Source organism: Megachile rotundata, chromosome 16 (genome assembly GCF_050947335.1).
Source record: "Megachile rotundata isolate GNS110a chromosome 16, iyMegRotu1, whole genome shotgun sequence".
Taxonomy (NCBI): Eukaryota; Metazoa; Arthropoda; class Insecta; order Hymenoptera; family Megachilidae; genus Megachile; species Megachile rotundata.
In genome coordinates, this window is record NC_134998.1 from 2,779,241 (window position 1) to 2,800,839 (window position 21,599).

Consider the following 21,599-nt stretch of genomic DNA (forward strand, 5'->3'; position numbering starts at 1 on the left):
TGTCATTAAGCGAGCTAGACACCTCAAACAGCCTCAAATTCTGTTAAACGTAACCGTTAATTAACCGATCTCCTTATTGCAGTTCCCCTTTCGCAATCCCTCGAAAGCATCGACAAAGCAGGGAGCACGGAAGTAACCAGGGAGGATCTTCTTCGTTCCACCAGCCAGAAACCGGGAATCGCTCAGGAAGCACGGAACGTGTTGATGCCTTGTGGCAACGGGCAGTCATATAGCGTTTCGCAGAACCAAATCGTTCACCTACCAGGTCCTTCGCCGGATGCACCCAGCGTGAAGAACAGGGTCAGCAAATTGGAGACGCAGGGCCAGAGGAGGAAGGGTTTGGTGCTGAACCTGACGAATCAGTTCGAAGCTGTGAGCAGCAAACCGTCTTCTCCGAGCTCGGACTCTGACAACAAACCGTTACCGCAAAGTCCCATGTCGGATGTGAACGAGAACGGTTTGGCACAGCAGACGGAAGTGAAGCAAGACGTTTGGGACCCTGGCGAAAAGCAAGCTAAGAAGACGGAAAGTGGTAACAATAGTGAATGTCTAGTCTGGACTGCATCATCATCCGATGCAACATGTAGCAATTCGTGTAGTAACGCTAAGACTAACGGGGAAGTGAGTGCGGAGAGTGAATGTGTCGCGACGATGACGGTGTACCCCGGCACTCTGGCGCGGAAAACGAAAAAGGACGGAGATCCGTTCAGTACGCAGGTCGACCGAGTGTTTGATCGCGAGGAGAGACAAGGGGAGCCGGTCACGAGGGACTCTCCGAGTCGACAAAGCTCCTGGAGCAGTTACGACAGTGCCGTGGTTCTAGATAATAATTCGGTGCACAGCTCATGGGCCACGTTACCCTCGAGGAATAGTTCCTGGGGCTCGTACGACATGCGACCTTCGGATCTGCTCGGTTCCAGTGGTCTGTTCCCTTATGACAAGGAAGAGATACCTTGGCACCCGGGCACCGTGAAGCGCACCAAGCAGAAACTGGAGGAGAACACCACGTCGGGAACCGTAAAGCGTGTTTGCACCCAGAACTCCGATGCCGAAGACAAGGACAGACTGCCTGTTGAAGAAGATTCCTACAATCCGGTACTCCTGCACCACACGGCGTCTCCCACGCCGCGAAGGAGGGACTCCTCGCCTAGCCAAGAAAATAACCTAAAAGTTGACCCCGTTAGAAACTCCCCGAGTCCCATAAGAGGGATCGACATCTCGCCCGCGTCGGTTCGTCAGATCGGAAGACTGTCCACTAGTGCCCCAGCGCCATCCTCTTTATCGTCGGACTCGGATCTCCCCTCATCCTTAAGGTCCTGCAGGTCGGAAAGTGAAACCTCGAGTCCGTGTGTAGTTAACACCACCCAGTGTTCCTCCGTGAAGCATCACAAGATGGTGCTGGAGAACCTCAGCAACAAGTCGATATTCAATAAGCGTTGTCTGTCCGTGGACGACTCCCCGGATGCCGAGTGTCCTCGGAGCACCTCCGGTATCGTGAAGAACCTGAAGAAAGAGTTCGAGGCGAAATCGACTAAGCTGGAAAAGAGTCCCGAGAGCAGTTTCGAAGGGGAGTCGTCGATGGTCAGCCGACCGAAGAGGGACGTAAAGATCAGGAGTTTACCTTCGTCGCCAGTGATCCCTCACAATGAATCGAAGATTCAGACCCCGTCCGAAACCAAAGAGAAGGAGAAGCCGAGCGAGATACCGGTGTCCTCGCAGGACAGCTCGGAGGACCGGTCGGTCAGGGTCCTGGTCGGCAAGTACGAGGTGAAACCAGACTCTAGGAAGTCCTCGGAGATCCAGCTGCGCGTACACAAGGACAAGGATTGGGACCCGATGGACACGCAGCATTCGGCGAAGACCAAAGTTACACCCGAGTACAGTAGAAGGTCCGCGCCGATCATGATCAACAACCATTCGTCCCCTTTGTTCCCGGAGGGACCGGAAGCACCTGGCAGGCCACCAGTTCCCTCGTCCGGTGTCGTGGCAGCTAGCAAGAAGCAACAACAGCATGGCAGGACGCATCCTCTTGCCAGGCTGCAGGTCAGGCCTAGGCACAGCAGTCCAGTTTACAACACCATGTAGGAGGGGAACGTGTTTTCTCCCTTTGTCGAATCAGAGCGCGCGTACCTGAATGCATGGGTATGTTGTTATCGTGGCCACGATGAAACCGTGTGATCTCTATTGATGCCAACGAGTCGAGGATCGTCCTCTTCGAGCTCGATGACTAATCGACGGGGGGACAGGATTTAGATTCGCTTCCCACCATCTTCGATGTACAATTTTACTATTTGCGAGAGTCCTGTGCTAAAAAACGAGTGACAATAAGGCACGGCATCGGATACTTGTTGTCCAAAATTGTTCCAATGTGTTTCTTTACTGCCTTTTCAATTCGTGTGTTTGCACACACACGACGCAAACAAAGACTTGTCGTGTTCACGTCGAACAGATGAACCGGTGCCCTGCCTTGCTGTCCCGTTGCGTATTTCGTAAGGCACGTGTAAAGTCGTTCAACGCGTTTTTATGTTCCTTCTTCGTCAGACGTGTCTTGGCCTGCCCTTAGTTCAATTATTTTTTAAGCTGGAAATGCAACAATTAGAAAGACGCGGAAGAGAAAACCGTTACTCCTACGACGTGTCGTTTTAAACCTAACAAAAACAGCAAAAATGGGCTTGGAATCAAACGTGTGATGTTCTGCGGAGACGTAGCCGCGGAAGTTGGGGCCAGTGTTTGCCTGTTTCGTCGGAACGAAGGGGCCCGGTCAGGCTGTGAACGAAAGGGGTCCGTGGCCCGTGCGCGACGTTGGCTCTCAACTTCCGTTTTCTTGTGATCGCCGAGGCGCAAGCGACAGATTGTATGTATACATAAAAAAAAAAATAATGAGACACCTCGGGACGACGTGTAACGTTAAGCTGTACTATTAGTATTTTAGAGCGAACGATGTGATTAGGATGGTGCACAGTATGTGAGGAGACGAAAGTAGCGAAAACTCTGTCTATTTTCCCGGAGTTGTTCCGGGTCGTTCGAACGACCCGGCCGACTGATCGACCAATCGTTATCGATCCTTAATCTCTTTGTATTCAACGTGTAATTATAGCATCGTCGTGCGACCTGATTGATTTCCCGTACGTACCGCTTTTTTTTCTTTTCCCTCTCTCTCTCTCTGTCAGTCCATCTATCTATTTACCGACCAGTGACGACGATTGTCCGTCGAAGGTTCAACTGGAGAAAGTACAATGAGAAAACGCGATCCTGGAACCACGTTCCAGGTCGTTCGTCGTTCTCAGACATATCATCGGACCCGTTCGTTCTGTTTGCGTTCGCAAAGCCATGTCGACCAATTTTATACTCCCCTGATGATGATGATAATGATGATTATGATGAATGCGAGGCTCGTTTTTTGATAAGATGCATCCGCGACGACTGTGTGTGTAGAAATATATTTTATTACTGAGATAATTTTGCAGATAATTTCTCATACGTTCATTCTAACCGCTGTTGTCTCTCGGACGAGGTTATTTGAAGCGGCAAGCGATCCTGAGAGCGAATGCTATTGAACTGTAACACATTGAATTAGAATAAAAAGAAACTGTTACATCGCCCAACATTGTGCTTTTGCGTTTGAAACTCGCCAGCAAACGGACCACGTTCGTTGTCTCCTTATTTTTGGAACAATCAGCTGAAAAGTAAATAAAGAAAACAGTTCATCGTTTCTCGACCTCCTTTTTTATCTTCACGCCACGAACACTGGGTTCCTTTTTTAGAAAAATATTTAATTCTCAAAAAGTATACATGGACAGAGATCCGTTTGAAATAGAAGAAAGATCATCCGGGCTGAGCATCTATCTCGAAGATCTGTCTACCGGCGCAGAATGCCAGCTGTGGTACTACGAAGACGGTTCTTGTTTTCTTTGCGTATTTCGGATTCACTGGACCTATGTCGAAGCTGTACGTACCTCCAGTCAAGTTCCTGACCATAGCTAAAGTCTGCGGAAAAAACGTTAGACATTAGTGTGCGCAACGAGTAGCTGTAAAATAAAAATGTAGGCTAATTTGCCCATGGACAGCCTATATGTAAAAACGACACGATGAAGATCATATATAAGCTGCCGGAGCTTGCTAATAGAGCCTGCTCAAGAGTATGGTTGCCCTAGAGTGTCCAGCTTACCGCATGAGATCGCAGGTCGACCACCCTGAAGAGATTAGTGTCAGAACCGCCGCAAGCAAGAAACATGTTCGTCACGTACTTTCCGCAATAAAGTAGAGAAGAGTAACTGTCAGGTTCTACGGTGACCAGGTGTTTTCCACTGCCATAGTCCCATAATTGGATTGAATTATCCCTCTGCCAGGCGCATGATAGAATCTGATCACAGGAATAATTTTTAAATGATTTTGTATTCTGAGTGATTTTTTTTTACTTAGTGACTCTGCCTTTTTAATTTAAGTTTTGTTTGCTTACTATACCATTCTACACTTGTGCTTCATTCTTTTAAAAAATGGTAGAAAGAGACAATAGAACAAAATAAATGCGAGTATGAAGAAAGAAATTGATCAAGGATCAATCGGCTATGATGGATTTAAAAAATTAAACTATGCTTCATTTGATCTCTGATAGCTTTAGGCAATGAACCTTGAAAACTGTTGTCAAATATGAGAAGTGCACCTCAATGGGAAATAATTTAATATTAAGAAAATGTAAATTAGATTTGAGAATGACCATGACGAGTTTGAGTTCTAACTGTATGGACCTCTCTTCCATTCTTGCTGATGTCCAGTGCATCGCCACATATGTGGACACCGGATATCCGTCTAAGAGCATGAGGTTGCCTGGTGTCCCAGAACTGAATGGTGTCGTCCCATCCACCACTGATTAACTCGTGTGCCGATTTTGGATTAAAACACGCGCAAAAAACTCTGGATTTGTGACCGTCCATAACTTCCAAGGACTCGCTGGAACAGGGAAGTGTGTTTAGGTTAGGATTACGATGATTGGGATTGCTTTAGAAGATAACAAGTTTGATAAAAGCGATTGTAAATCGAAGTACTGTTACACAGAGTTTTTGTAAATGATATAGTGCAGACAATGAGTGAAATGACTACAAGTTTTAATTATTATAAGCAAAAATATTGTTATTGAAAAATATTTAATTCTCAAAAGGAATTTGTAAAAAAGGTGTTTGTAAAATAGCCTAGCCATGATGAACAATGAGATTATCGGTAAGAATGATTGTTACAATTAAGATTGTAAATGAAAGCATGACCATGATAGCTATTACACGTGGAATCAGAACATAGAAATATCAGAAATGTTACAACACCCTGAATTATGGGATTCCCCTATTTCAAGCGTTTTACGTGCCTTCATCAAATTCAGCCATAAAACTCACACATAAGTTCCCCATAGGATCTAAAGATTGTATATTCTGACCCGTTTTAAGAACTACATATGAGTATTACCGAAATTGAAATAAATAATTGAAACTAATCTAAATTGTTATTTCTAAGTAATCTTTGTGCAGAAGAAAATCAGACATTAATTCCTTTAATATAAATGTAGCGTTTTCAGAATTAATAGTTTTATTATTATTAAATATTTTAAATACTTTATTCAATGAGATATAAAATACTGGTATAGTAGGTCTTCTGAAGGGCCCTTTTAAAAATGTAAGGTTGGTAGTGTACATAACCTAACGCATAACTTTGAAAGGTATAGACTTTTGAAATGCTTTAAATGTGTAAATATAAATCCTGTTTTTAAGAAAGAATAATGTAAGATTATTTAAGATAAAAAACTTCTTTTTCTAAGAACATTATTTGAAAATTAAAAAATTCCATATTTTATGACATACTACCAACCTTGCATTTTTAAAAAGATTATGTAGAAACTATTTTCAATCATTTCTTGATGTAATTTATTTAAAAAATTGGCAATGTAAAGCTCTAAAACATTATAACCTAACACTGCTTTAATTAAAAGAAAAAAATCAGTGCAAAATCTGGGCATTATCTAATAATTTCATTGTATATTTGAATATTTCTTTTTGAAAAGGTATGAAATAGTTTGCTGCAAAAACAAACCTTGCTTGGAAAGCTCTTTCCAGCTTTTTAGTCTCTTCGTCATATAAAAAGATTTTTGCATCATTGCCAACAGTCACAAACTTCGGCAGATGATTATGATAAGCCAAGCCAAGAGTCTGTCTTTTTTCTCGTATGGTGTACAAGCACTGGGAACTTGGATAATGCCAACATTTCACGCATCCATTAACATCTGCAACAATTAAATATAATAACGACAATGAAAACGTGACAACTTTTAAGAAATAAACCTACTAAACGATCGTCCAAATATTTTTTGTTCTGTGCTCTCTAAACTACATAATTTGTGCAACAATTTTTCTTAATTTAGCAATAAACAATATACGATTTTTGTCAATATTTATGCATCAACTACTAATCTGGAAAATCTTAATTTAAACGAAATTCTATTTTAGTATTAAAGCCACTAAACCTATTTGACCAATTCACAAGTTCATTGTTTAATTACAAAATTTGTAAAAATATGTTTCTTGAAATCTGCGATAATTTAAATGATATTTAATTTAAATCATTTTTAATATATTAGTATATTAAGTTATATTTAATCGTTCGTTCATTTATTTTTTTATTTTTAATTTTAAAATATGTAGACACTAATACAATTAAAGTAAGATTTTGAAATAAGATAGTTTTATACAGAGGGTGCCACTTGTGGACGATCATCGTGGAGATAATATTCTGAGGTTCATGTTACTTGATTTGATAAATTGATGCAAGTTATGCAGAAATTCGTTACAATTAGCACTAACAAGTCGCAATAATGGTTCGCGTGATTGGATGAGATCTGTGAACAGGCCTATGTTTAATAGACGTCACTGGACTTGGTTTCTGTGTGATTTCTATATCACGCAGTTGAAAGTTCTCTCCTTTGGAGTTCGTTTTGTACAACTTCACCGTCCCGTCCGTTAGACCTGCTGCCAAAAACTCATAGGTTTCCGTGTAACATATGCAAAGAACGTCTTGCTCGATGTCTCTAAAACAACAATCTTTTATCGATGGAAATTTACATTAAAAAATTAACAATGTATAAAAAAGAAGTTTATAAAATATCAATCAGGTAATTTGAAGAAAATTCAAAAGTAGATTTTTAAAATGATTAACAATTTAATGGAAAAATTAATTTGCATAACTTATTCTATTGTTGTTAAATCTTTAAATACCGAAACTATAAAAAGAAATTATTAAAGTCCTCATAAAAAGTTTTCTTGAAAAGTGTATGAAAATATTACTACTAACACTTATTCTTGTTAATAATTATATTATTGCTAATAACTTACAATTTTTCAAGATCCAAGTTCGAGACTGAATTTCAAATGCTTTAGGAGTTTGAGTAGATTTATAACGTAATAATTGTAACGCAACATATTAAACATAAAACCTCATTCGCATATATATATATATCTTTAGCTAACAGAAAGTTAAGTTGTACAGTTCTTCAAAACATAACCATAAGTAGCAATCGAATAGCAGGACGAAAGGATTTAAAAATTTAAAAAATAGTTAAATAATACAATGAACCGCAAATAAATTACATGATTTGTTGCAGTTGTTTTAAATGTTTTTGCATACAATTGTCTAAGAACAGTTACATTGCCGTCAAACTCGAGGCGCTCGGGCGAAAATCCTACGCTACTCTGCCTGTAAGAAAACCTCAGTTCTGCGTCCATCGCTTTTTGCGAAGCTAACCTGTCATGTCCATCCACACTGTTAATAATATGCAAGAAAAAGATTACAAAAAGTTTACAAAATGGGGTATAAATAAATTAAAAATAGAGTTTATATATAAAAGTCATACCATTGCAAATATGTAACTGCAATTTAAGTTCAAAACTGCATATTCGATGCTTTACCCGCGGGTAAAGAAATCATTCTAATGTAGCAATTGCTAAATAAATTTGAGGTTGTAATTCTCTTGGAGGATTGAGTTGACGATCGACGTTAGCTTAGTACAGAAATGACGAATTACTTAAACCATGTTTATAGGAATCATAGTAAATGAAGAGGTACACGAAAAACTTAAAAATAATTTATTAATTCTTTCGAAAAATAAATTAATATTTAAATAGACTAGTATCACTGTTTTCTGCTTTCATATAATTGCGGGCTATGAAAATGTGTTGACACCTACTTCCGCTCAACCATCCCTCCGAAAAGTGTACTTTTTTCTGCCTTGAATTTCAACGTTTTTTCCTGGTAAGGGAATTTTCTACGAGATTACAATGACACTTTTTGGGAAGACATTAAAGTACAGATATGCCATAACATAGTTAAACTTTGTAATTAGTTAGTGAGCTATTTTTAGTACTAGTAAACTCAATGAACAATTGTAAAATCACAGACTAATAGCAGCCACTGTGATAATAAACTTTAAGGATACCTACACATTAAGACAACGTCTAACTATTTACCATACTTCGGGCTAATGACCACAGTAGTCGACGCCCACAACATAATCAATCAATCAATCAATTTACCATATTTAACATACATCGGTAAGGTGGAGTTCTTACAAAAAATTACAAAAAAAAAAAACCGGCGCGTGTGGCGCCATCTAGTGACGAAACATTTGAACTAATCGAAAAAGTGCATATTCGAATACGCATAAGAGGAAATCATAAAAAGTCATATTTCGTAACTGTCACCACATGTTATGCTTCCTAAGATATTTTAAAGCAAATTATTATTAACATTTGATGTATATTAATGCTGATTAAGTCGAAAAAATCGATATTTATTGAACTAGCTCCAAAACTGTACAGATTGTGCCATCTAGCGATGAATGGAAAAAATATAAAATCACAATATTACGATTTTCTGAAAAATTAATGCATTTTGTGCATATATGAGGGTCACATATTACTCTCTTATCTCTTTGGAACTGAGATAATGGCATAAGAACTTCCTCAGACCGCTACAAACGAGAATACAAAAATAGTACGTTTCCTGGACTGTAAAATTATCCGCAGAAAACAGTATGGGAATTTTATATTTTGAATAATAAAATTGAAAAATTATTAAGGGTATTCCATTGGATATTTCTATAGAAAAATTTATCAAAGAATCTGTGTTGTCTTGTAAACTTAAATATGCAGATAAAATAAAAGACAATTCGATGAAGATAAAGAATGGTCTCCCAGTGAACGATACTTATTCGATTCAATTAATATTGATTTTATTGATTAATATGCTATATATCTATTAATACTGATTTTATGCAGCTTGCAATATATTCCTGAGGGATAAAGTGTTCAGAACAATTCACATAGTATACTGTATCTCGTCGATGATATAGGGAACGACATAAGAATGGTACAAAATTTTCTTGTGAATCGCTGAAAACCATTCTCGCATATATCTTTTTTTGCAAAAAAGAGCACAACATTTTGTCGATATCGGAGTATGACTGTTTTTCGAAGTTTTACCCTAAACTTGAAATATTGATTTTTCCGACTTACTGTAGAAAAATATTTTCAAAACAGATGTCCAACATAGCTTCAGAATATATTAAAAGTGTTCCTGTGTCGAAAAAATGAATTGATACAGGAATTGCTATCTTGATTTTAACATTGAACACAGATATTTAGTTTGTTACTTTTCACCGTCTACCGCTAGATAGCCATACATTTTAAAATCCATAAAATGGAATTTGTTTAATATTCATTTCTAACGCTTGTAGTCAATTAAAATTAGACGTAACGCTTAAGAATGTATTATTTCAGCTTCGTGTAGGTCATAGAATACCATACTTATATCACAATTGCGGAAACGTCATAAATTTAAAAATAAAATCGCAATTTTCTATTTAAGTAGTACTGATATTCACCACTAGATGACGTGAGATGTGCCACTTTTTTATAAGCGGCGCGCGTAAATATGAATTTCACTTTTGTGAATGTACTTCACAAAAGAAAATATTTTGCATTTTCTTAGTACGGCTTTCCTCCTCTAACTGGCACTGATAACACTGTTTTATTAAATCAATCATTGGAATAATACATTTCCTCTTACTGTCATATATTCATAATAATCAATTAAATAATAAAATATTATATAATTAAAAGTTAATCACTAACTCATAAAGAAATATATTAAGTTCTTGGAAGAAGTAGTTCATTTTTTCATTATTGTGAAAATTGTAATAACCAGGTGATAATAAATTCAGAAACTTTTATATATTTCAGTATTCAATTATTTAAATAAATATCTTGTACTCTCAAAAGTAATCTTGTAATCTTCTAAACACAATAAAACCTAAATAGAACAGATTCATATCTTTGATAAGTACTGCAAGAATTGAGAGTAATACACTTCCATGTAGACTTGAGCACTAATCAAATAGATCCTAAAAAACTTTTATGAGTATTTCTTTAAAAGTTGTATGCTCTTCCAAATCATTGCTGTTTGTTATCTTGACAATCAATTATCATACTCTTATCCAAGTTTCAATTACAAATTAGTGAAAAAGAAAAGGAGATAAAATGAGATAAGATAAACAGAGAAATACACTAATCATAAAACTGAGAATTCTGAATGCAATATTATAACTAAATAGTTCTTTCTAATATTCAAACAATCATAGGTATGTTTTCAAAGCCTGCAGATTCTAACTTGTATAGATTTAATACGCTGTAAATATAATCATTGAAATATGGCAAGACATGAACAAGCTGAACAAAAATAACAGGAGCAAAATAGATGTAAAAAACTCTGTATAAATCTTATATGAATCCTGTAAAAAAGCTACTGAAGTTACCTCACATTCATTTGCATATATCTAAACTCTGGAGTCAGTGTATATTAAGTTACACTTTTCAAACTTTACAAGTCAAATCGAAGTTGCAAAACTTGATGTAACTTTTGGGGTACACAAGGAATACATTACACTAAAGATATGTACATAACTGTCTGAATGCAGCTATAAAATACATCATTATATTGTTTAAAAATAGGATCATACACTGGACATTGTTGCTTTCTGAAATAAAAAATAAATTGAACTTGATACTGACTTGCTTTAATGATGAGTTTAATAATTAATATTTCTGTGATTTAATATTAACATGTCTTAATATAAAACTGTTTAATTTCAACTTCGTATTTTTTGTGATGTGACTTCATAAACCTGGGCTATTAAACATGAATGACTCTAATGTGTTTTTCAAAACAGATATCAAGTCTTAACCTATGTGACCAATAATATCTTAAATAATATGACAAATGTATGTTTTCCAAGAGCAGTGAAAAAATGCTTTTAAATATGATTGAACATTATTAAACTAATTTCAAATACATGATCTTAACACTATATACATATACCTACGTAAGTTCACTTTTATTTGTTTCTTACTATTATTTTTGTAATAAGACATATTTATAGAATGTAGCACAGTGTCATATGTAGACCGTGGATGTTTATACACCTATGATATATCAAGGTTTGCAAAATATAAATAAATCACATAATCTATAAGCTGGTTTATAGATTATATAATTTATTGTAAATTTATTGTATATATTGTAAATTTCAATATAGCATAAAAGCATAAACATCCATAATCTACCCACATGAATTAATAAAAGCACACTAATAGCTTTGTACAACCAAATTTTACAGATGAATGAATAAAATCATCATAATTGATCAAGGTATGCTTTTATAACATTCTGATGGTAATAACTCTAAAACCATGTTTTTTACATGTCACTTTTAAATCATATGTTACAATATACAGTTCTTGATTACAGAGCCAAAGAATACCTTGAATTTAAATTACACCAGAGTAGAAATTACTATTTAAATTTTTGGAACCAAATATAAAATTAATATTTTTTACACTTCAGTATTAATATATTAGATTGTTTAAAATTAAATAATTTCTACCATAAAGGAAAAAAATTTCGTGCAGTCAGTCCTGTAAAAGAGATAAATTTAATACACTCTGTTATGTGTTGCAGACATAGGAAGTGTTCCGTTACTCGTCCTATTTGCCCATAGTGTGTATACAGAGACAGGAAGTTGGAGGTTAGATTTTTTTCTACATTTTCCGAAAACCGAAACCGAAAATGTGGATGGTTCCTTTCCGTTCAACAATGTGTAACGACGAGAAGGCTACATTGCAGGGATGTGTACGGTTCTCCAATTCACCGACTCGATTTACACTGGCGGAGAAACAAGTCCAGTAAGTCGTTTGCTTACGATTCACAGATGGCGAAGCGAAGATTCGTAGAGGGAAGGAGAACGAACCAATCATCGCGCAAGTGCGCGCGGACTTGTGCCTTCCGACTTGTCCGGCTGTCAGTCGGTAAAGCGTAGGTTCCGTGTAAAGTTGTACGGGTCTCGAATGCGAATGATCGCGTGCGAATTCGTGGCTATTTGCACGTTCGATTCGTTCACGTCCGAGAGACTTGTGATGGCCAACACGTCAGAGATCGACGTAGTCGTGGTGTCGCCCGCGTGAACGGTACACAAACAGTTGCGCGGGTGATTGGTGTTGTGTTACCCGAAGGGAGTGTCGTTAACCTCGCTTCGACTAGGAGAGACCCCGAGACACTTCCCTGGTTGTAAATCGTGCTCAGATCTCCGACGGAGCTGTCAGACTCGCACGTCGGTCGTGTTCGATCAGAATGTCGGCGTCGGCCGCGTCGTTCCCGGCGTCGCGACTGTGAGAACGACGCGTCCGTCGCGGTGAGCAGAGTGTCGTCGAGGTAACCAGCTCCAGGGTGGGCAGGCCGTGTTCACGTCCGAAAGATTTAGAGACCACCGAGGAAAATGGCGGACCTCGAGGCGGTGCTGGCCGACGTCAGCTACCTGATGGCCATGGAGAAGAGCAAATGCACACCGGCCGCCAGGGCCAGCAAGAAGATCATCTTGCCTGATCCGAGGTACGTCGATACTCTTCGATCTTTCCTGCTTTTTGTCAATCTAACCACCTCGACCGACTGTGTTTGCTTCTAGCGATAGATCCGACACGCTCGTAAGCAAGCGATAACAACAGTGTTGCTACAATGTACTGGTTAGTTTTAGATATTTCCGGTTTTGCTTAAAATTAGATAGACTTGGATGTAGAGTTGCTGTTGTCAACAATGTTACCGACAAATATCGATAATTTGATATGTCGATAATATCGTTGAGGCAAGTGAGCGATTGAATATAACACGTAATTTTATCATTGATTTAAATTTAATTATTCGTATTTGAAACGAAATCGAATTATATTTAAAGTTAAAAAAATATAAATAGATTCGAATGATAAAACCTAACAGAATGTAAATTGAATTAATATAACCTATCTTAATGTAATTTAATTCAATCAAACATAACATGACAGCAATCCCAAGTGAATGTACTTCTAACCTAACCTAAATTTAATTGACACAACCAGATTTTAACCCTGACCTAACACTAACCATAAACAAATATAACCCTAACCTAATGTAATTTGCTCTAACATAATCTGACTCTTATCTACCTGTAATCTCAAACGAACGTAATCCTATACTAACAAACAAACCTAGTCGAATCTTGTAACGCAATCTAAATTAACCTAATCTAATTTAACTTAATTTACCCTAACCCAAACCTAACAGATTTGAATGATAAAATCTAATTCAACCTAACTTAGTACATAATATTAATCTTCACTTTGAAATCAGGTTATATTCAAAGTTTATGCAAGAATAAATAAATTTAATGATAAAATAATGCATCAGATAAAGCGAGGTTATATTTGAAGATTAAATAAAAATAAATTTAAATGATAATTTATATTTTTATCTTACGTATAACATTCTACCTCAGTCACCCCCATTAACCTTAATGATATTGTAACAATATTATCGATATATCGTTAAATATCGATAAGAAAGCGATGGTGTATCAATAATCGATAGCGGCACCTCTACTCTGTTCTTGAAAGATTGCGTAGTAGTTTAGAATGACCATTCGTATTCAACAATTTCAGTTTCTACTATCTTTTAAAATACCTAGTCTATAAAATTACTGACTTTTAAAAAATTGCAAATTTCATTTGACGTAAATGCAAAGATATTTTTGAAATGAGCTTAAATTATGCATTTCAAGTAAAGCATTAATATCACATTTAAAGCAATGTTTTTAGTATACTAAAGAAGTTAAGTATTAATTAAAAATTTTTATTGTTATTAATCTCTATTTTTATATTAAATTTACTGTAAAATTAGATGGCTTTAAAGTACATTTACTCATGCATATGTTTTTCTACGTGTATATGCATATTATAGTATCAGTTATGGATTTAAAATTCTATATATTTATTTTAATAACTAGAGTAGATATTTTTTCTTGTCAGTGTCCCTGAAGAATTTTGCAAGGGATTTAATCGATTGTACATTTCGACATGATAATCGAATTAGTCCCATCACTACGTCTCACCACGTTTCCTGCCCCTCCCTTCTTCTCCCTTCTGTTCCTTGTCTGACCCGATACGGTTGGCTCCATCTTTCTTTGTTTTTCCGCGCATACGTACGGATGTTCGGTTCCTTTAGCTCCGTTCGCTTTCGATAGCGCGCCATTTCGGAAAAATGTTTACAAACAGTGAAGTACGTCGATCGAAAACACCGGAACAATTAATGACGATGAGAAAATTGCATCCGGTTTTCATCGACTATTATCGGTTACAAAGTTTCGTTTATGCTTCAAAATAAAACGTTATTACTTGCGTTTATTTGTTCTTTGATATCGGTAATTGGTTACTTGTGTTAGGCGGTAGATCAATTGTAACGAAGGTTAGGTTAAGTGCAGTTTGTATTTCCGACGCGGCAAACGCGGGATTAATTTAGGCGCGCAATTATGAAGCAAATATTGTGATTTTGTTTCTCACGATTAAGTAGCATTATATAATGGGTTTTTCGTATTAGCAAATGTTTATACCTAATTAATTTAGTTTATTCAGATTGAACATTACGTAAATAACTGTGTAGCTATTCTCATTGTTTCTAATTCAATTACAACCTCCATTATTGTTGCATTACGATCTATTATACAGTTTAGATGTGCTTTAATGTATTCTGCGATTTCTTTAAATATAGTGTGTTCTTTCTAGTGAGATTATTTATTTAAGCAATATCTGTTAAATGTTTTATACAAATTTAAATTATTGATCAAATTTGAACTATTTTAGTTTAAAAATTAATATGAAATATTAAAGTAACGTTTCTATTTCGAAATATTTGATATACGTAAAGTAGTAATAGTGTGATACTAATTTATAAAATATATTTTTGCAATGAAATTAGTTTGATACATTCTGAATTTTTAGACGAAAGACCTACGTTACTTGGTTTTTTGGTTAATTTTTCCGAAAAGTAATGGCAGTATCACATCAAAAACAACGTGGATAAGTTTAAGAAGTCAATTTCAGAAATTGACTCGTGGAGGGTGTTTCGTAAGAGTGGTCATTTACGAGGCCGTTATTTCACCAGTCAGGAGGCAGTAACGGTATATCGGATTATCAAACAAACGAGAAGTTTACTAATACATAGAGGGATCAATAAAAGTATTCGCACGTCTAATTGTCCCTTTCGAATGGTTAATATCTTTTTAATTCCCACGGTTTATTGCTCAATGAAAAGTTCGATTTTATCGCGTTCTTTTTTCAACCAAGTAAAGTGACGTTCAATGGAAGACATTCAACGTCAAAAATAATTACACATAATGATTTAACAGTCAAATTTTTGCATTTTCGATGATCATACATTTTAAGATTGACTTTAGATTTTTTTCGTACAATTTAAGATTGATTTTTGAATTTTTATGTATCACCGGATCTTTTTCTATTTCAAGAGGTTCATTAATTTAATTTTATTTATATTTTTGCTTTTTGTTATAACGTGTACAGTAGGTACAATTATTAAGTACATGCAAAAATAGTGATTGTTTTTAAAATGATTCTAACTATTATTATTAATGTTACTATATATTTGTTGATATACTATAAACTATACTGGACTGCTATAATTAGTGTAATACTAATTATGTATGTTATATTGCACATTAATAATATTAATAATGGTTATACTATATTAATTCCATAGTTAAAGTAACTATAATTATTTATTGTTAATATTATTGTATAGTATAATGATAATAATTATTATTATTAGTATAACAATTATTAATGTGTATAACAATAATTATTTTATACTACTACTATTTTTTTTTTTAGAAACTCACTATAATATTTACTACAATATTCTACTTTATTGCATGTTTAAAAAATATATACATACAAATATTATGTTATCACTTCCTTCGACCCAATACGAATATTTAATAAGAAAAGTGGTCATTATTTTTGCTTACACCGTTATTCATGTATTTACGCTTGCTTTTTCTTTCCTCTTCCATAAGAGGACATAAAGTACACTTCGTATCTATGATAGTACGGGTAATGAATAATTTACCCTGATATGTAGGATATTTTTAGTATTTTCGCTATTCAAAAAATGTTCCGAAGAATACATGATTGACAAGCAATGCCAGAAATATCTTTTCGAAGTTTCTAGATCACCATTCTTCAGTTTAAACGCGATGTATAATTTTCTTGTAAATTTTTTTTTTATCCGGGAAAAGAAGCGTGTTACTTTAAGTCACCTTTGCGTTTCATGTTTTTCCCAGACAAGCAACTTCATAAATGTTTCATTTCGAAATTTTCCAGTAAAATCATTCAGAGTACGATGCGACAGAGTTTGTCTTCTATTTCCATTCACGTTGAACATAAATACATTGTATATTTACAATTTGAAAAAAAAAAAAAACATAAATTCCTGGAGAAGAAATTAGTTTGCTGATTGAATGTTTACTTTATTACTTTTGAAGGATTACATGAATATTTCTGTAGAAGACAATTTATGTTTATGGAGTTAGTATTGGTTGGTGGTATAAGCAATAAAAATCTAATAATATTAAGTACTTGGGATAAGACATCAATTTTTTTGCCTTCGGAAAGAAACTGGACTGTCTTCCAATTCGTAGCAATTTCGAGATAAAAACATTTTCCTCCATGTACAATTTTTTTCTTGTTTACCACAGTTCTCTCATCAGTTAAATGACACCAACTACTAGAATAATATATTGCGTGTCATTACATCTGTTCGGCTGCAGACGCGATTAACTGTAAAATAGTGGGAAATGATGCAGCACACGCGATGTCCGATTATATAATTTGTTTATGGGTTATTAGAACAACTTAGAAAAAGTTATGATGGTGGGGAAAGTGGCCCCGCCCCTTCTCCCACCCTGTGTACTTCATCCAATCAAAACGAAACCACGCCCCCAGAATCGTTATACAAATTTTCCCGCTGAAAACGATTTGTTCTGTAGTTTATAGTTAACAGTTATTTAAGTTTGTAGTTATACTATGAATGAAAATGCTTCTTTCAATTAGTTTCTAAAGTTTTAAGTTCAAAATTACTTAAGAAATTTCTTAAAATATCAAGTAATATTTTTTTGCAGAATATCTCACTCTTTTACTTTTTTATCAATTGAATAGACAGCTAGGGAAGTATTTTAAATATACTATATATTTTGCTAGTATATTGACAGTTATGAACATTATAAACTCTCACATTAAAAATAGTTTAATATTATAATTTAATATAATAAAATAGTTTAATTCTTTATTTTCTCCAAAATAAAGAAAGGTTGAACATACCTTTATTTTTAAATTACCAATCAGTATAAAATGATAGAATTCTTCTTTAATGATGAACTCGTTAGAATGTATTCTGTTTTACATTTATTAAATTCGTTGCATATTTCAATGTTTATTATTATTTCTTTTTTAATATTTATTTCTACTGTATACTTGTACAAGGTCTATTTTAAGCACCTATTAAATAGCACATGTTCATTTAAATTTGTATTTTTAAAATATTTAGATTGTATTCACTCTTTTATTCACTCGCGAAAGTAATTCTTATTCAAATTTCCCGCTGAATTAGGACACGAGAGTTATGGCCGTCTCTTTCCCCATTACCATGAACTGAACAGTTTCAATTGTATCAAATTGTTATATAACTAGAAATAATGTATCAGTATTATCATGCTAAATATATTTACTTTTGTTCTGTTGAGATAGGCAAACGCTGAAGCGAGTCCTTTGTTGAATTATAATGATATCGAATATAACATCTTCCATTGTCTATTTAACTAAGGAAAAATTATAATCACCATTTTTATTTCCGTTTACCAAAAGTATTGTAACTGTCAGAATTGTTCGTGGTACATAAACTCAGCATCTGATGGAGTAATTTATCGCTGGGTAAGATTTATGACTAGATAAAACATTTCAAACAAAAAAAAGTTTCTTGTGTGACGACCAACTTACCGGAAAGACCGAATCATCCGATTCATTAATCCACGATTGGAAATTGGGAAAAACTCGAAATGAAGTAATAAATTTTTAATTATTAATAAATTTGTAATAACTTTCAATTTTTATGTGTTTTAACTTTATTCAATATGACTCTGAGAAAATATAATAATATTTCACTATAATATGCAATTTTCATTTAGTACCGTTTTTATGTTGTTAGATGCATAAAATGTTTATGTTGTTTAATTATATTTTTCAATTATTTTATTATGCAATAATTTTAATACACTAGAAGTTTGAGTAAAATATATTTTTAAGAAATAAGTTTAAAACCTAAGGCTCTTATATATTTTTGTTATTTATGGTTTGTTTTAATAATTATCAGCTTTAACCTTTAAGTTTGTGTATGTACTGAGAATAATCCCTAATTATATTATTATGGGCTTATTAGAATTTTATGAAAGGAATATATTACCAACATAATGAACAAGCACAAATCTAAACATCTCTTTGATAAACATTAGTTAAAATATTTTAATGAAATATTTTCTAGTAAATATGAAATGTAATTAAAAAATAAAAAATGTATTACAAGAAATAAGCGTTTATCTCGAAAAACATTTATGAAATATATTTTAAAAAAATTTGATCAAATACAAATTGTGGCATGCAATGCAACTAAATACAAAAAATACACTAATTCTTTTACAAAGTGAAATTATGAAAAAAGCAAGGTTAAACTCATTAGAATAACATACTTGATACACTAGGACATTTAAGATCTTACTAAAAATATTTTTTACAAAAAAGCTACTCAATATCTTAATTTATAAAAATATAAGTAATCTTTGATAACTGTTTTAACATATTTCATAGTTGATTTGAGCAAATTTGAAGGTTGAGTACGACAAAAATTCAGAAACAAAAAAAAATTGAAAGAATGACAGTTTTCGCAGAAAACTTCAAAACTTTTCCCGATTTTAATATGAAGACCTGAATTTTAGCTGATCTAAAATTCTAGCTAAAATTCTCCGGATTTTCAGGACAAAAATAACAAAAATACTGGTATTTCAAAAAAGGTTATTTAGATTTTCAGGAGATAAAGTAGCTAAACTCAAAGCTGAAGGGGTCGTTTTATACCCCAGTGGCCATTGAGAATTAAAATTAAGCAACACAAAAATTTAAACCTCCCCTAAACCAGGAGCTCGAAGTATGAGTTTCAACTGGTAAACCCTGCGAAAATGTTAAAATATAAAAAATTTAAAGGTTGTAAAACGATGTTTTTTTATTCAACATCTCCTCCTTTTAAAATATGAATTGCAAGCGAGTGGGTCGCAAAAAATGACCGTTTTCGAAAATGGGTCTCAAGTCTCAAGCAATAAAAGTTTGGGAAGCTCTACCCTATACTCAAGTGACCAGACGTTCCCTATTAGGGGGGATTGTCCCACATTTCACCATATTGTCCCCCATTCATAATATCCCCCATTTAAGTACTCCATTGATAGATTTTATACTTAAAACAATATATGGCTGAAAAAAAGTGCATGCACGATCGAATTAATGTTGATACAAAGTCAGACATCAAGTGGGTGGAGATTTTCAAACATTTCTTGCTGAATTATTTAAATCGTGCCGATATTTAAAAAGAATTGTTGAGTCTACGTTTTCTTCGCTCGTACCGATATAAAATGGTGTTTTCAATAATTAATTAATGTTTGAACATTTCTTGAGAAAAACTTCGCGAAACTTTGAAAAATTCTTCAAAAAATATACAGTTCTGAGAAATATAACTTTCGATTGAAAAATAATCTCACCTTTATTTATAATAATACAAAGCTTGTATACCATTAATGAAATATAGTAAACTATTTATTATTTTAAAAAATAGTTAGCTAACTTCATTTTTACTATGAAAAGCAGTAAAAATATTTCCTAATACTAAAAAAGTGTAAATAGTTCATTCATAATTTGCTAATAGTTTTGTTAGTAATAATTTTTTCTGTTAAACATCCTTCATCTGAAAGCATCTGGTGATTTTACTTCAAACTCTAGATTCCGGGTGGCGAAATTAGAAGAAAAAGTTCTGGTTACGTCAGTAATGTTAATATACAATTTTATGCACATGAAGTCTAATTCACTTTATATATTTGATAGTGTTTGATGTAATCATAGGTAAAAGTAGAATCATCAAAGATGAAACACGTCACTAGTTAACGTCTCGATTCAATGAAGCTAACTGCAACGTTGATATCTAAATATTATTAGACGTACGTAGATCGTGCTAATAATATAACCGTATCAGTTGAAACTCTGGTTACTTGTAAGTGATGCATAGGGTGTACCTATAAAGATTGATTGAACCTTGAAAAACGTATTCAACCAATTGCCTGCACATATATTTGTTAATATAATAGATACATATGTAGGTGACACATTATTTTCCACTTATAAAATTGCTCGTTGTATTGTTATATGGAGAGATTATTTTTAACGTATTTTATTGAATTATTCATTTTGTGAAACACTGTAAAATTGTAAAATTAGTAATTATTTATAACTTTGATAATATTTGTATTTAGTAATTGGACTTTTCAATTTTTATTTTTGTAACAAATTTTCAGTTTCTTGCATTTTTAAATTCTTAGATTTTTCAATATTTCAGTATTTATCAATTTTTTAAATTTTCAGTATTTGTCAATTTTTCAAATTTTGATTTTTTTAAATCTTCGAAGTATTAGATTTTCATATCCTCGAATTTTCAAGTTTTTAAATTTCTTAATAATAAAATTTATTTATTTTCAAATTCTTAAATTTTTAAATTACCAAATTCTTGCTTCTCATATTGCAAAATATCAAAATTTTTTATTCTTCAAATCTTTGAATTTATAAATTTTCAAATGTTTTGTATTTTCTGTGTTTCCAAATTCTTAAATTATCAAATTACCAAACTTTCAAATCCAAAAATTTCCAAATATTCAAAGTGAAAATTTTACAGAATTTTTCTCCAATTTTCAAAATTATGAAAATCCCAAATTTTTAAATTTGTATATTTTTACGTTTACATATTTTCAAATATTTAAACACTAAAATACTTCAATTTTCAGAACCCCCATTTTTCAAACTTTTAAATTCTTAAATTTTCAGGTTTTC

General features: G+C 33.7%; 3 protein-coding genes and 2 long non-coding RNA genes across 19 annotated transcripts in view; 2 read left to right on the plus strand and 3 right to left on the minus strand.

Moving 5' to 3' along the window:
• ssh (Protein phosphatase Slingshot) overlaps positions 1-3,712 on the plus strand; it is a 163,079-nt gene extending 159,367 nt beyond the window's left edge. For all 6 annotated transcript variants that reach the window (XM_012283647.2, XM_012283649.2, XM_076541163.1 and 3 more), the window contains one exon: positions 83-3,712. In XM_012283647.2, the coding sequence (XP_012139037.1) occupies positions 83-2,085 (2,003 nt within the window). In that variant the 3' untranslated portion in view covers positions 2,086-3,712. The remainder of the gene's footprint in view (positions 1-82) is intronic.
• Positions 2,999-8,643, minus strand: LOC100877805 (striatin homolog). 2 transcript variants are annotated; one of them, XM_012283645.2, is made up of 8 exons: positions 8,225-8,643; positions 7,892-8,038; positions 7,666-7,800; positions 6,846-7,069; positions 6,079-6,268; positions 4,749-4,950; positions 4,169-4,363; positions 2,999-3,987 (listed from the first exon to the last, which is right to left on the minus strand). In XM_012283645.2, exons 3-8 carry the CDS (start codon positions 7,761-7,763, stop codon positions 3,826-3,828), a joined length of 1,071 nt encoding a protein of 356 aa, XP_012139035.2. In that variant the 5' UTR covers positions 7,764-7,800; positions 7,892-8,038; positions 8,225-8,643; the 3' UTR covers positions 2,999-3,825. The 2 variants fall into 2 exon arrangements, with proteins under 2 accessions (XP_012139035.2, XP_076397300.1); XM_076541185.1 differs by having other exon boundaries at positions 7,629-8,642.
• A 2,518-nt stretch (positions 8,644-11,161) lies between these two features.
• On the minus strand, positions 11,162-12,479 carry LOC143266014 (uncharacterized). The gene is made up of 2 exons (XR_013040921.1): positions 12,341-12,479; positions 11,162-12,255 (listed from the first exon to the last, which is right to left on the minus strand). It is a non-coding gene; the product is annotated as an uncharacterized LOC143266014 (long non-coding RNA).
• Gprk1 (G protein-coupled receptor kinase 1) overlaps positions 12,387-21,599 on the plus strand; it is a 63,003-nt gene continuing 53,790 nt past the window's right edge. For 2 of the 3 annotated variants that reach the window (XM_003702547.3, XM_012283644.2), the window contains exon 1: positions 12,388-12,978. In XM_003702547.3, the coding sequence (XP_003702595.1) occupies positions 12,866-12,978 (113 nt within the window). In that variant the 5' untranslated portion in view covers positions 12,388-12,865. Of the gene's footprint in view, positions 12,979-21,599 lie in introns of all 3 variants that reach the window. The other variant, XM_012283643.2, reaches the window with a different exon arrangement.
• On the minus strand, positions 16,348-19,347 carry LOC143266038 (uncharacterized). Of its 7 annotated transcripts, none has more exons than XR_013041037.1 (4): positions 19,208-19,347; positions 18,462-18,514; positions 18,194-18,372; positions 16,348-17,246 (listed from the first exon to the last, which is right to left on the minus strand). It is a non-coding gene; the product is annotated as an uncharacterized LOC143266038 (long non-coding RNA). The 7 variants fall into 7 exon arrangements; XR_013041038.1 differs by lacking the exon at positions 19,208-19,347 and adding an exon at positions 17,787-17,963 and having other exon boundaries at positions 16,348-17,193; positions 18,462-18,620; XR_013041036.1 differs by lacking the exon at positions 19,208-19,347 and adding an exon at positions 17,787-18,116 and having other exon boundaries at positions 16,348-17,190; positions 18,462-18,620.